Here is a 12,087-nt window from a genome sequence, read left to right as displayed (position 1 = left end):
ACGGTGAAGGACGCCACCATTTTGGAGATGATGGCAACGAAGGCAGGAGTAGGTGAGCATTGCTTCTGCCCCTTTTGAGGTACAAGGGTCTGGAAGAACCTCAGTGGAAGTCTTGGGGAGGAATCAGGGGTGCCTCTAGACACCAGGTATTTCTTTTCTCTAAATCAGGGAGGGGGCCACTAGACTACCAGAGATGTGTAATGTTGGGGGGTGGGGGGCCCACTAGGCTACCGGGGCTTTTTGGTAAGGAGTGCAGGGGGTCCCCACTAGACACCTGGGACTACTTTATTTAATTGAGGTCAAGTTGGGGGGGGAGGGCTGTTTTTTTGTTGTTGTTGTTTTTCCCCAGCAGTTTGCTTGTTTCAAATGTCACCCTACTTTCAAGTGTGTGAGGCAATCACTGTTCACACACTGACATTTTTTTCAATGAGCTGTGTTAACTGCTGCAATTCTAACAGCAGTAATTTGCATGCTCATTGAATACTGCATGCCACAGCCAGCTTTTTCTGGAAAGCTTGCGATAGAAGCCATGGAGTCAGTGGCTCTACCACCTGGCTTCCTGCATGGGTCCCATAATGTCTGTTTGTAAGGGGGCCTATGCAAAGCATGGACAGGGCTCAAACTTAACACGAGTAGCTTATAGAATAGTTTTTTTTAATTATTATTTTTTATTATACATTTCATGTTAACATCAAAGATACAACTTTGAAAGGAAATACTTTAAAGAAAAATTTTCCCGTAAGCATAGAATGTATAAGAGGGAGCTGTATTATAAATGTGGAAACTGGGGCATATCAGTATGAAGACACTGAGATGAACTTTATTAATACAATTAACCCACAACCTGAATATCATTCATGTGCTTTTAAAAGCATCATATATGACCCAGAAAAACCACACAATAGTGCACCAACATTAATGTCCAAAATCAAAATGATTCATCAAATAATCAATAATGAATAATAATAGTGTGCACATATAATTCATTCATTTGTGGTCCACAAAAAAATCTTTTAACACAATCCTATATAATAATTTGCTTCTCCAACATTCTACGTCTGGATGCCTGGGTCTATTCCCACTCATTGCCCCGCCCTCGCGTCAAAACGTAATGACGTCAGAGGGTGGAACAATGAGGGGGAAGGGAATGCTGGAGGCGAGATGATGTCAGGAGGAGAGAATCACGGGACATTGAGGGGAGGGAGGAAGGGAAGGGCAGGGCAGAGGAGAATTGATGGACATGGATGGGAGGACAGTCATAAGCGCCCCGTATAAGAGGCTTGGGGAGGCTTAACCGTGGCCTTCCCCTGGCTGCTGCCCCCCCCCCCCCCCCCCAAACGCAGGGCTGCCTGGCGCAGCAGCACTGCAGCCAGGCAGCTCTCGGACTGTCCCTCCACTCCTTCCCGCCCTCAGCTCCCCGATTGACAGCCCTCCTCTCCGTCCCTCCCCCCCCTTGCGGGTGTTTAACCCTTTTACTTTCAGGCGCAGCAACGGCAGTGAAGAGGACAACACAGCATGCTCACCTCCAGGTTCTCACACAGTGTCCCGCCTTCTGCGATGATGCATTTCCTGTTTCCGCGAGGGCGGGACACTATCCTGCTTATAATTGAAAAAGCAAAACGCCTATATTTCGACCCAAATCGGGAGATGGGCGTTTTTCTCGCAAAGGCGCCCAAATCGGTATAATCGAAAGCCGATTTTGGGCGTTTCCAACTGCACTCCGTTGCGGAAACGAATAAAGTTGATGGGGGCGTGGTGGAGGCGGGACTGATAATCGGAAAAAAAGGCGTTTTGACCGCGATTTTGGGTCACTTTTTTTGGACCCTTTTTTCTCACGAACAAGTCCTAAAAAAGTGCCCCAACTGCCCAGATGACCACTGGAGGGAATCGGGGATGACCTCCCCGGACTCCCCCAGTGGTCACTAACCCCCTCCCACCGAAAAAAACCCCACTTTAAAACTTTTTTTCCAGCCTGTATGCCAGCCTCAAATGCCGTACCCGCCTCCATGACAGCAGAATGTGTTCGATCCTGTCACAGCATTTCCCTGGGTCAGATGTGGCTCTCGGGTGCAGTACAGGGTCACATCAGCATTGCATTGTGGTGGGTGTAGGGTATTGGGCTCCGTGATTTCATTAGCTTGTGTTAGTCTCACGATGTTGGTAGTTGGTAGGCTCTTCTCCCATGGTGCTTTTCCCCCTGCCTACTGGGTCAGAGTGTGCCCTGTTGTGTTTCCTGTTGTAGTCCATGCGGTAGTGGCCATTTTTGTAAGCCAGTTTTAGTTCCCTTTCCTGTGTTAGCCACGTTAGAGAACTTAGTTCTTACCTTGAATGTGGCTGAAAGAGGGCTTTGTACAGCATTCTGCCAGCTCTGATCTACTGCTAATCTCAGTACCAGGGAGACTCGTTGCCAGTGGGGCACAACCTCTGATCTGCAGTTAACTGTGAGTAAACGCAGTTATTCCAATAAAGGACGTTTTCGGAGAGATTAATCTTCAGGTGTCAACTGGTGTGCCAATGTTATACAGCAGCAACAAGTCCTAGAGGCCTGCGTGTATGCAGGTCCCTGGAGCACTTTTAGTGGGTACCGCAGTGCACTTCAGCCAGGTGGCCCCAGGCCAATCCCCCCCCCCTCCCCCCACCTGTAACACTTGTGCTGGTAAATGGGAGGCCTCCAAAACCCACTCTACCCACATGTAGGTGCCCCCTTCACCCCTAAGAGCTATGGTAGTGTTGTACATTTGTGGGTAGTGGGTTTTGGGGGAGGAGGGTTGGGAGCTCAGCACCCGTGGTAAGGGAGCTATGCATGTGGGAGCTTTTTCTGAAGTTCACCGCACTGACCTAGGGTGCCCAGTTGGTGTCCTGGCATATCAGAGGGGCCAGTGTACTACGAATCGTGGCCCCTCCCACAACCAAATGGCTCGGATTAGGACGTTTTTTTAGCTGGGCATTTTTAGTTTCCATTATCGCTAAAAAAAACAAGCGCCCAGCTCAAAAACGTCCATTTTTTCAAAAATACGGTTCGGCCCGCCCCTTCACGGACCCGTTCTCGGAGATAAACGCCTATGGAGATAGGCGTTTGCGTTCGATTATGCCCCTCCACGTGAGGGAAGGGAGAAGCTGTGTCATCCTCTTTACTGCCGTCGCTGCACCTGAAAGTAAAAGGGTTAAACGCGTGGTGGGGAGGGAAGGAACGGAAATGAGGGCTGTCAGGGAGCTGAGGGAGGACAGGGAGAATCGCCGGACATGGATGGGAGGACAGGGGGAGAGAAGAGATGGCTGGAATTGGAGAGGAGGGCAGGGGGAGAAGAGATCGCTGGACAGGAGAGGAGGGCAGGGAAGAGAGGAGAATTGCTGGACATGGATGGATGGAGGGGGCAGGGGAGAGAGCAAATTTGCTGGATATGGATGGAGGAGAGGGCAGGGGAGAATGGAGAGTTGCTGGACATGGATGGATGGAGGGGAGGGCAGGAGAGAGAATTGCTGGACATGGATGGATGAATGAGGGCATGGGAGAGAGGAAATTTGCTGGATATGGGTGGATGGAGGAGAGGGCAGGAGAGAATGAAGAGTTGCTGGACATGGATGGATGGAGGGGAAGGAAGTCAGGAAGGAGATGCCCATGGATGGAGGGGAGGGAAGAGAGGAGAAATGCTGGACATGGATGGAGTCTGCGTACTCTTTATCTTTTAAAAAATATTATAAATAAAAATCACAAAAAAAGATTAAAACAAAAACAAACATAGATAAAACAATCTGTACCTCATACCCCTGGAGCATATTACTCATTATACACCCTTCCCAATTATTACTTATCATGACAGAACATTTTTCCTAACGGTTCCCTTAAAAACATAATCGCCATTACATGATAACCTTGCTAGCGCCCATTTCATTTGTGTGAGAAACGGGCCTTTTTTACTAGTTTGCAATAATATTCAGAGGAGGCAACAAGAACGCTGTTCTTAATAGACCCACTTATCTGTGCGCTGTTGATACTCTCTGGTTCAAAAGAGTCCCTGTTTCAAGCGGCACTTCAGGACCTGTGATTCAAAAGCGCATAGCAATCCATTGCCACTCCTGCAAACCAAGCTGGATTAACCCAAGTGAATCATGAATTAACCAAATTGTGGGTTAATTTCATTAATAATGCTCACCTCGGTGTATTCACGCTGATATTCCCCAGTTTCCACATTTATAATAGAGCTCTCCCTTTTTGCTTTGGGGGAAATATTTCTTTAATGCATTTATTGTTTTCCCCTTGAGGGTTTGTTTTTGGCTTATAAAATTCTGTCAGTATACACGCATATCTCAGCAGTTACACCAAGAGCCGGTGTAAATGCCACACTTAACTTTTAAATGCGTAAATATCTGATTAGGCTAGTAGTCTGTAAAGGAAAGTAGGCTCCTACCAAGTGCCCTCTGGGTACTTAATTATAGGCACCCTGTAATAGAATTGCCCTCTCTAAATAAGCATGTATTTTGGCAAATCATGAGCCCTGAACCTGTGTTTTTATTATGAGCTCATTTATATTATGAGCTCACTGGAATGAACTGCCTCAATCTTTTCGCCACCAGACATCATTAGAAAATTGTAAAGCGGAGCTTAAAACCTTTGTTTGCAGATTCTTACAGCTCTGCCACCTGAGTACTATGCTGGTGCCAAGAAGAGCTGAACGATTTTTATCCCCCTCCCCCTTATGTGCTGTCCTATGCTATCCTGTCAGAATTGTAGTTCATCCCCTTTATCCCATTTGTCATGTTTAACCTAACCATACTCGCCTTATTTCTTTTCTCTGTTTAGATTGTAAGCTGTTTAGATGTCTCTGTATATTGGGCAGGATAGTAAATTCTTAATAAACTTGGATATGCACAGATTTATTTATTTGTATTAACATATTATATTATGAGTCTATTTTTTAATTATAAGGTCATCTTTTAGCTTTTCTGGTGCTTTTTTGTGGGTTTTGATATTTTTTTATTATGATTTAATTTATATGCATATATAGATTCATTTGTATGTATTAACATATGCTTTTATTGTAAGTTTTATTTCATTTTAAGGTAATCTTTTAGCTTTTTTGGATGTGTTCTGACATTTATGCAGTTAAGATTTTATGGTGTTTAAAGATGATTTTAATTGAAATGCATTAGCTGCGTTTTGCTTCTTGGCTTTCTATGTCCGATGACATCATCAGCATCACTGGAATGCAACCAATAAGGCTGCTGGAACACATAAAAATTGTTAGCATTTTTTTTTTTAGCATTTTTACAGTGTTCTGGATGGCATTTTTCAGTAAGAAAGTAGTGATTCTGGGTGGGCAGACACTGCTTTGTTGAATTCCACATTTGGTTTTGCAAGTTACAAATTTTTGAAAATCAATCCCATTTGAGTTAATACCATTTTAAAAGGGACTTTTTTTGAGTATATAAGATAGTTGGGGGGGGGGGGGGTTGACGTTTTATCTACATTTGCTCTACAATTTTCATTGTTACATTTAGAATTTAAACACAATTTAAAGGTTTTACTGAGCACAACCTTTGACCTCTGCTAGAGGTATATAAGCTAGCACTAAGAACTGCATGACAGATTCTACAAACCCTGTTTGTGGAGGAGAAGTGCTACTGCTCAATACACAAAGTGCAAGATTGAGTATTTAAAGTTGTTGTTTTTTTTTTTTTTTTACTTGTGCCTCTAAATCACAGGTTGAATGCGATTGAATGTGATGAGACCGAACATTCTAAGGGCCCTGTTTACTAAGCCGCACTGCGCTGTAGGTGCACTAACCTTTTAGCGCGCGCTCTAACGATAGAGACACCCACTATATTTCTATGGGTATTTCTAGCATTAATGTGCGCTAAAAGGTTTGCGCACCTACAGCGTGACTTAGTAAACAGGGCCCTAAATTTGTACCCCCTTATTTTTGTTTTTTATCATCTTTAGGTTGGATGATAGATTTTTTTTCTTTTGGAGAAGGTGTGCTTTTATTCCCCTTTAGGTAAGTGTCCTTTTGAATGTCAATTCTAGTTCTTTGTATCACTGGAGGAGTGGCCTAGTGGTTAGGGTGGTGGACTTTGGTCCTGGGGAACTGAGGAACTGAGTTCGATTCCCACTTCAGGCACAGGCAGCTCCTTGTGACTCTGGGCAAGTCACTTAACCCTCCATTGCCCCATGTAAGCCGCATTGAGCCTGCCATGAGTGGGAAAGCGCGGGGTACAAATGTAACAACAACATATATATGCATGCTGTTCAGAACTTCTCTGCATGTTACACTATTTGTTATTTTCTGTTAAAGAATTTTGCTCTACTTCTATTTTTATTCAACAAACCTTTTATTTGTTCCTGGTTTTCATTCATCTTTGTATCTGAACATATATCTATGCAGTTCTTGACTGTATAGTTTCTTAATTTTAAATTTAGTTTATTTTTTATGTATGTGATTTTTAATTTGTATATATATTGACAACTCTGCCCCTGACGCAGACTTTTAAGGCGAAACGCCACGTTGGGTATTTGGTTATAATAAATTGCACACTTCTACACTTGCTGGTCTGCTTTTGTGTTGTTTACTGCGTTGATTGTTTGCAGATCATTGCCTCTCTGTGCATCTCTGACTTTGAGCTGGTGACAGAGGTCAATATTCAGAACAATTTATACAGTTAATTTTGACATTAATTGCATTTCGGGAGTGCCCACTGCATTGCTTTTGGTTGGACATTTTCATGTTCTGCCAAGAGTTATGCGTTTAGAAAAAGGAGGCGAGCCAGGAGCCATTTTGTGTGGAGGAAGGGGGCTAGAAGTTAAGCAATTAGCACCAATATTTAGAGCTATTTAGGTAACTTCTTATTTATTTAATAGGACCTCTCAGATGGCTCTGCTAACGTAAAAGGATAAATTATCTGTTTACATTTAGGACCGCATATGAAGCAGTCCAGAGTAAACTGGTAACGTGGCTGAAAATATGCTTAGATATCTGGATAATTTATCCAAGTATCTTTAACCAGCAGCTGCCTTGCTGAATATCAGCCCGCGTGTTCTCTCAACGCTCTGCTGAGATGTGAAAAGAATGCAGTTGAAATGGAAAGGTACTCTTAAAATAGCCATGTAAGCCATTAACTCTGCACAGCTCTAAAGCTTGGAGGGAATTTGCCCAATAATTTCATCCTCCTCCTAGATACTGCCAGCTCAACTGGAAATAGGACTGGGATCTGATACCATAAGCTTTTATACACAACCTCTGAACCCTGGGCCTCTCCATGGCAGCACTTTGTCAATACTTTTAATTATGGTGTTGTACTTCCTTGATCTTTACTGCTATGGGGAAGGCACTCCTACATGCTACAGAATGCCAAAGGACCAAGTGATGTGACTGGGAAGATGTAAAGGTGCACTCAGCCCTGCACCAGTTGGATTGCTGTATCTCAACAAGCCCATTAACTCATAATTCCCCTCTTAAAGTTGAAAATTATGAATGTGTTTTTGCAGTGCCAAATCTTTGAAAATGTTTGTATTGGTCTAGTTATGCAGGCCCTGTGCTGCCAATCCTAGAGATCTGAATAAGACTCACGGCTCTGGTTCCTGCTTTCTAAGCTGGTTTGTTCTAAAATGTGAGTAACTACTCAGCTTCCAGGGTTGTGGCAGTGTTGAGAGACCTACACTGCTGTTACAGCAGTACTGAGCAACCGAACAAAAAGAACAAGTAGCTTTGAAGGAAGTCACTGCTGTTCATGCCTCCACCTAAAAAAAGATTTGCGATAAAACAGTGCAAATGAAATTGTGAATAATGATTCATTTCTAAGGCTTTCTCCCTGGAGACTGTGAATGTACCGTATCTCTAGCCCAGGGTGACCTAGGAAACAGAGGCCTGGCCTGGGAATTGAACCCCTGTCATCTGAATGGCAGCATTGCTCCCTGACTCCCTAGAACAGGTTTTGTATACTGCTTTGTAAATAGGTCTCGGTGGACAGCATAACCAAAGTTTCTGCTTTCCAAGTCTAGGAGGAGTAAATGGAGTTTCTATCTATCCTCACAGATTTGGTCAGAAATTGGAAAGGGTTTCTTAGATGGATCACTTGAGAAAAGTGTGACCAGGAAGAAACTTTATCAAGATGGTAAGTGTGTTTTGAGTGGTGTGCAGATGAAATATTTGTGCATACATCGTGTCATCATTGAAACCACTGAATGGAGGGAAAGGAAAAAGGCACACATGTACACCCACACTTTTTTTTAACCACAGCCTATGCCAGCTACCTTTTGTCTTTCTTCCCTTCACCCCCCCCCCCAACCTCTTCACAAAACAAAATGCGAAAACAGAGCATGTATTTCTGCATCATAACACTGTTTTCTAAAACCTGTGGCTTCTCTTTCTAGTATGACTATCGAACATATGTCAGTAAAGATAAGTGTCTGTGTATTTGAATCTTCTTTCATTTGCAGGAGTCAGGCTGTATGTAAGCCGCTGCTTCTTTACCCATTAGAGCAAAACTTGGAGCATTAACCTCTCCTCCTCCTTGCACTCCGCCCTCTGTTAGTTTTCTAGGGTTGCCACCTGAGGAGTCGAGCACAGAGCAGTGTTGAGTCTATATGTCATGCAGGCATGCTCTTTGTCACTGAACTCTTAAGCAGGTCTGGTAAGGATTTTACGATGCAGTATCCACCAGCTGCCTGTCTTTTTGGTTCTTAAATGCCAAAGAGGAAAAGATTCTATACATTTCGTAGAGAGGATTCCTTTTGCCATTGGTTAGCTGACTTCTTTGTGAGACTGCTTTTATATTTATTTGGTTTTATATTTCAAGCTCTCATGCAGATGGAAACTGTCTTAAAGAAAATCACAAAAGAACGGAGGGGAAGAAATTTCAACCAACATGTCTTCATAGACTCCCTGCTGAAGGGCAGCCTGAGTGACAAGCAGGTAAATTTCTGGGAGAGCCCTGGAAAGATGAGTAATTTAAATCCAATTTCACTGTGACAAAAGAGAGGACAAATGAGCATGAAATGGATCAGCTATGACCAGTAAACAGCTGAAGGCACCGTATTTCAACTTCGGCAGCTCTCTGGAGCAGTGGCATCTGTCTGCTCTCAAAAAAGGATAATTACATTATTCCATGCAATTTAATTATAACTGGGGCTTCTGAATTTAGGTTTTAACCAATAAAACGTTGATAGAAACAGCTCCAATGCTAAAACATTAAGGTGGTCTTTTACTAAAGTGCTTTAAGTTTTTCACTTAATGTGTCCTTACAGTAAAAATCGATGTGCATTGCACACAAAGGCTGTGTGCTAATTGTAGGGGATGTGCCCAGCATATTCTGTACAATTAACACATGGACATGTGCTTTGGCTCACGTAGAACCTGGCCGCAATTAGCTCTTCCTGTTGAGGAGGCGCTGAGGAGAGGATTTTATAAATGACGCTTAGGTGCAGATCCCGTGCCTGAATTTTGAGCGCTGGACTTAGATTTGCTGAAACCAGGTGTAAAGGCTGGCATCCAAGTTAGGCATGCTTAAGCCAAATTCTGTAATTCCGCATGCAACTTTTTGGAATGCCCCTGGCCACACTCTCTTTTCAGATACGCACTAGAAAAGTTGAGTGCTGATCCTTACAGAATAGCGTACAGCCAGATGCGTGTGTAACTTCTAATCAAAGCCAATTAACTGAAATGATTGGCTGTTAGCTCCCAATTATTGATAGTTAAGGGTTTGTTGATCTATTAAGTTTATTTATTTATTTGTGGTACATTTATACCCCACATTTTCCCACTAGAGCAAGCACAATGTGGCTTACAATGTTACAAAAGGTTACAATGCAATGAGGGTAATGACATGACAAGTCAGAAAGACGGGAAAGTACAGGAGGAGTATACAAGGATGCTTGAATAGGTTGGAGTAGTAAATGGGTATAGACAAATTGAGGTAGGCGGGGATTAAACGTAAATTGGTAGGATAAGCTTTCTCGAAGAAAAATGTTTTTAAAGATTTCTTGAATAGCTGGTGATCGTCAGTCTCCTTTAGATACCTTGGTAGAACATTCCAGGACTTTGGTAGAACAAAAGTTACGCGTGCATCTTGAGTGTACAGCTTTGGATGCAGTATATAGAATCCGGGGTAATTGCGCAACCGACAGCATGGGGTAGATACCCTGCGCTAACTTCTGTATGCTATCCACGCACATTCTCTGCCCATTTCCCAACTAGTTTCCGTCCCAACAGAAAAAGCACTTACACCTGGATTCTGTATAGTGCAACCTAAGTTGGCGTGCGCAAATCCGGTCGTATTCTGGATTTGCACATGCAACTTAATTAGTTTATCAGTGCCAATAATTACCAATTAAGCAATTATTGACAATAATTGGCATTAATTAGAATTTACACGCAAAACTGTCTAAGCGTATTCTGTAACATGATGCGCATAAATTCAGTCGCATAGTTGAAAAGGGGGCGTGGAATGGATGGGTCGTGGGTGTTCCTATAATCTATAAGTGTTGTTATAGAATACACCCAGTCTGTTCCTAATTTAGGCATTGGCAGTTACACCCAGCAACTGCCCGTGACTAAATTTAGTCATGCAGAAGGATGCTGAGCGTATTCTATAAACCACGCCAAAATTTAGGTGTATTCTATTTATTTATTTTTATTTATTTGTAACATTTGTATTCCACATTTTCCCACCCACTAGCAGGCTCAATGTGGCTTACATATTTCCGTAAAGGCAATCGCCAAGTCCGGTGGGGGTAGACAAATACGTTTTGAAGTAAGAGTCAATTTAGGCATATTTTTTCTAAGCCTTTTTTTTAAAGGTGTGATATATAGAATCTAGGCCGTAATCCATGAATTTGCACATGCAAACTGCAAATGCACCTTGGTAACAACCATGGTAACTGCGGTAGCAGCTAATGTGTGCTAATTCATGCGTTACATGCTTATGCACCTTAGTAAAAGGGCCCCTAAAATAGATGTTCATTGAATAAAAACTGAAAAACATCACTTCTAGTGCTCCCTCATTCTTCCTCCAGCTTGCCTTGTAGCCTCCACTTAGTGTGCCGCCTCTGCACCGATAACTCCTAAGTGACACAGATGCACACTTTTGATTTCACTGGAAATGGCACCCAGCAAAAACAATAGTAAACACAAATATTTTTAATATAAGCAAAGAGCTCTTAATTAACTGGAAAATAAAATGCCCACATTTAGAAACACAGAAAAAAGGCAGAAGAAAAAGACCATTTGGCCTATCCAGTCTGTCCATCCACACCAACTATTAAACTCTACAGCCTCCCAAAGAAATCCTCTTTGTCTCGTGCTTTCTTGAATTCAGATATTGTCCTTATCTCCACTGGGAGGCTGTTCAGTTCATCTGCAACTCTCTCCGTGAAGAAATGTTTCTTTAGAAAGAGGATCTTCCGCCCTTCTGTGGTTACAATCAAAAAGGTTTTACACATTATATACAGGTACTTATTTTGTACCTGGGGCAATGGAGCGTTTAAGCGACTTGCCAAGAGTCACAAAGAGCTGCAGTGGGAATCAAACCCAGTTCTCCTGGTTTACAGGCTGCATTAATCATTAGGCTACTCTTCCACTCCATTTCTTTAGATTACTTCTGAGTCTGTTTTCACTCTCATCCTTTGCCCCCTTGTTCCAGATCATTTTTTAATTGAAAGAGGCCCACCTCCTGTTCATATATACCATGGAAGTATTTAAATATCTCTATCATATCTCCCGTCTCCTGCACTTCTTCCAAAGTATTAAGATCTTTAAGTCTGATCCCATCTGTTTTATGTTGAAGACCACTTTAACCATTTTATTAGCGCCCTCTGAACTGACTCCATCCTGTTTAGACTCTTTTGAAGGTGCAGTCTCCAAAATTACCTATAGTATTCCACATGAGGTCTCACCAGAGCCTTATACAAAAGCATTTTCACCTCCTTTTTCCTATGGCCTTTCTTTCTCTAAGCACCCATGCATCCTGGTTTTTGTTGTCACCTTTTCTACCAGTTTGGCCACCTTAAGATCATCTGATATGGTTATCTCCAGATCCTCCTCCTCTTTCATGCACAGAAATACTTAACCCCCTAGACAGTACCGCTTCGTTGGG

At 42.8% G+C, this 12,087-nt stretch overlaps 1 protein-coding gene across 1 annotated transcript in view; it reads left to right on the top strand.

Annotated features, from left to right (window-relative positions):
* LOC115474674 (cytochrome P450 20A1) overlaps positions 1-12,087 on the top strand; it is a 90,646-nt gene that overhangs the window by 20,505 nt on the left and 58,054 nt on the right. Inside the window, exons 7-8 of the mRNA XM_030210272.1 lie at positions 8,031-8,109; positions 8,794-8,909. Of these exons, the coding sequence (XP_030066132.1) occupies positions 8,031-8,109; positions 8,794-8,909 (195 nt within the window). The remainder of the gene's footprint in view (positions 1-8,030; positions 8,110-8,793; positions 8,910-12,087) is intronic.

This window comes from Microcaecilia unicolor, chromosome 7, assembly GCF_901765095.1.
Source record: "Microcaecilia unicolor chromosome 7, aMicUni1.1, whole genome shotgun sequence".
Classification (NCBI taxonomy): Eukaryota; Metazoa; Chordata; class Amphibia; order Gymnophiona; family Siphonopidae; genus Microcaecilia; species Microcaecilia unicolor.
The sequence above is the reverse complement of the archived record's forward strand: the minus strand, read 5'-3'. Positions and strand labels throughout refer to the sequence as shown.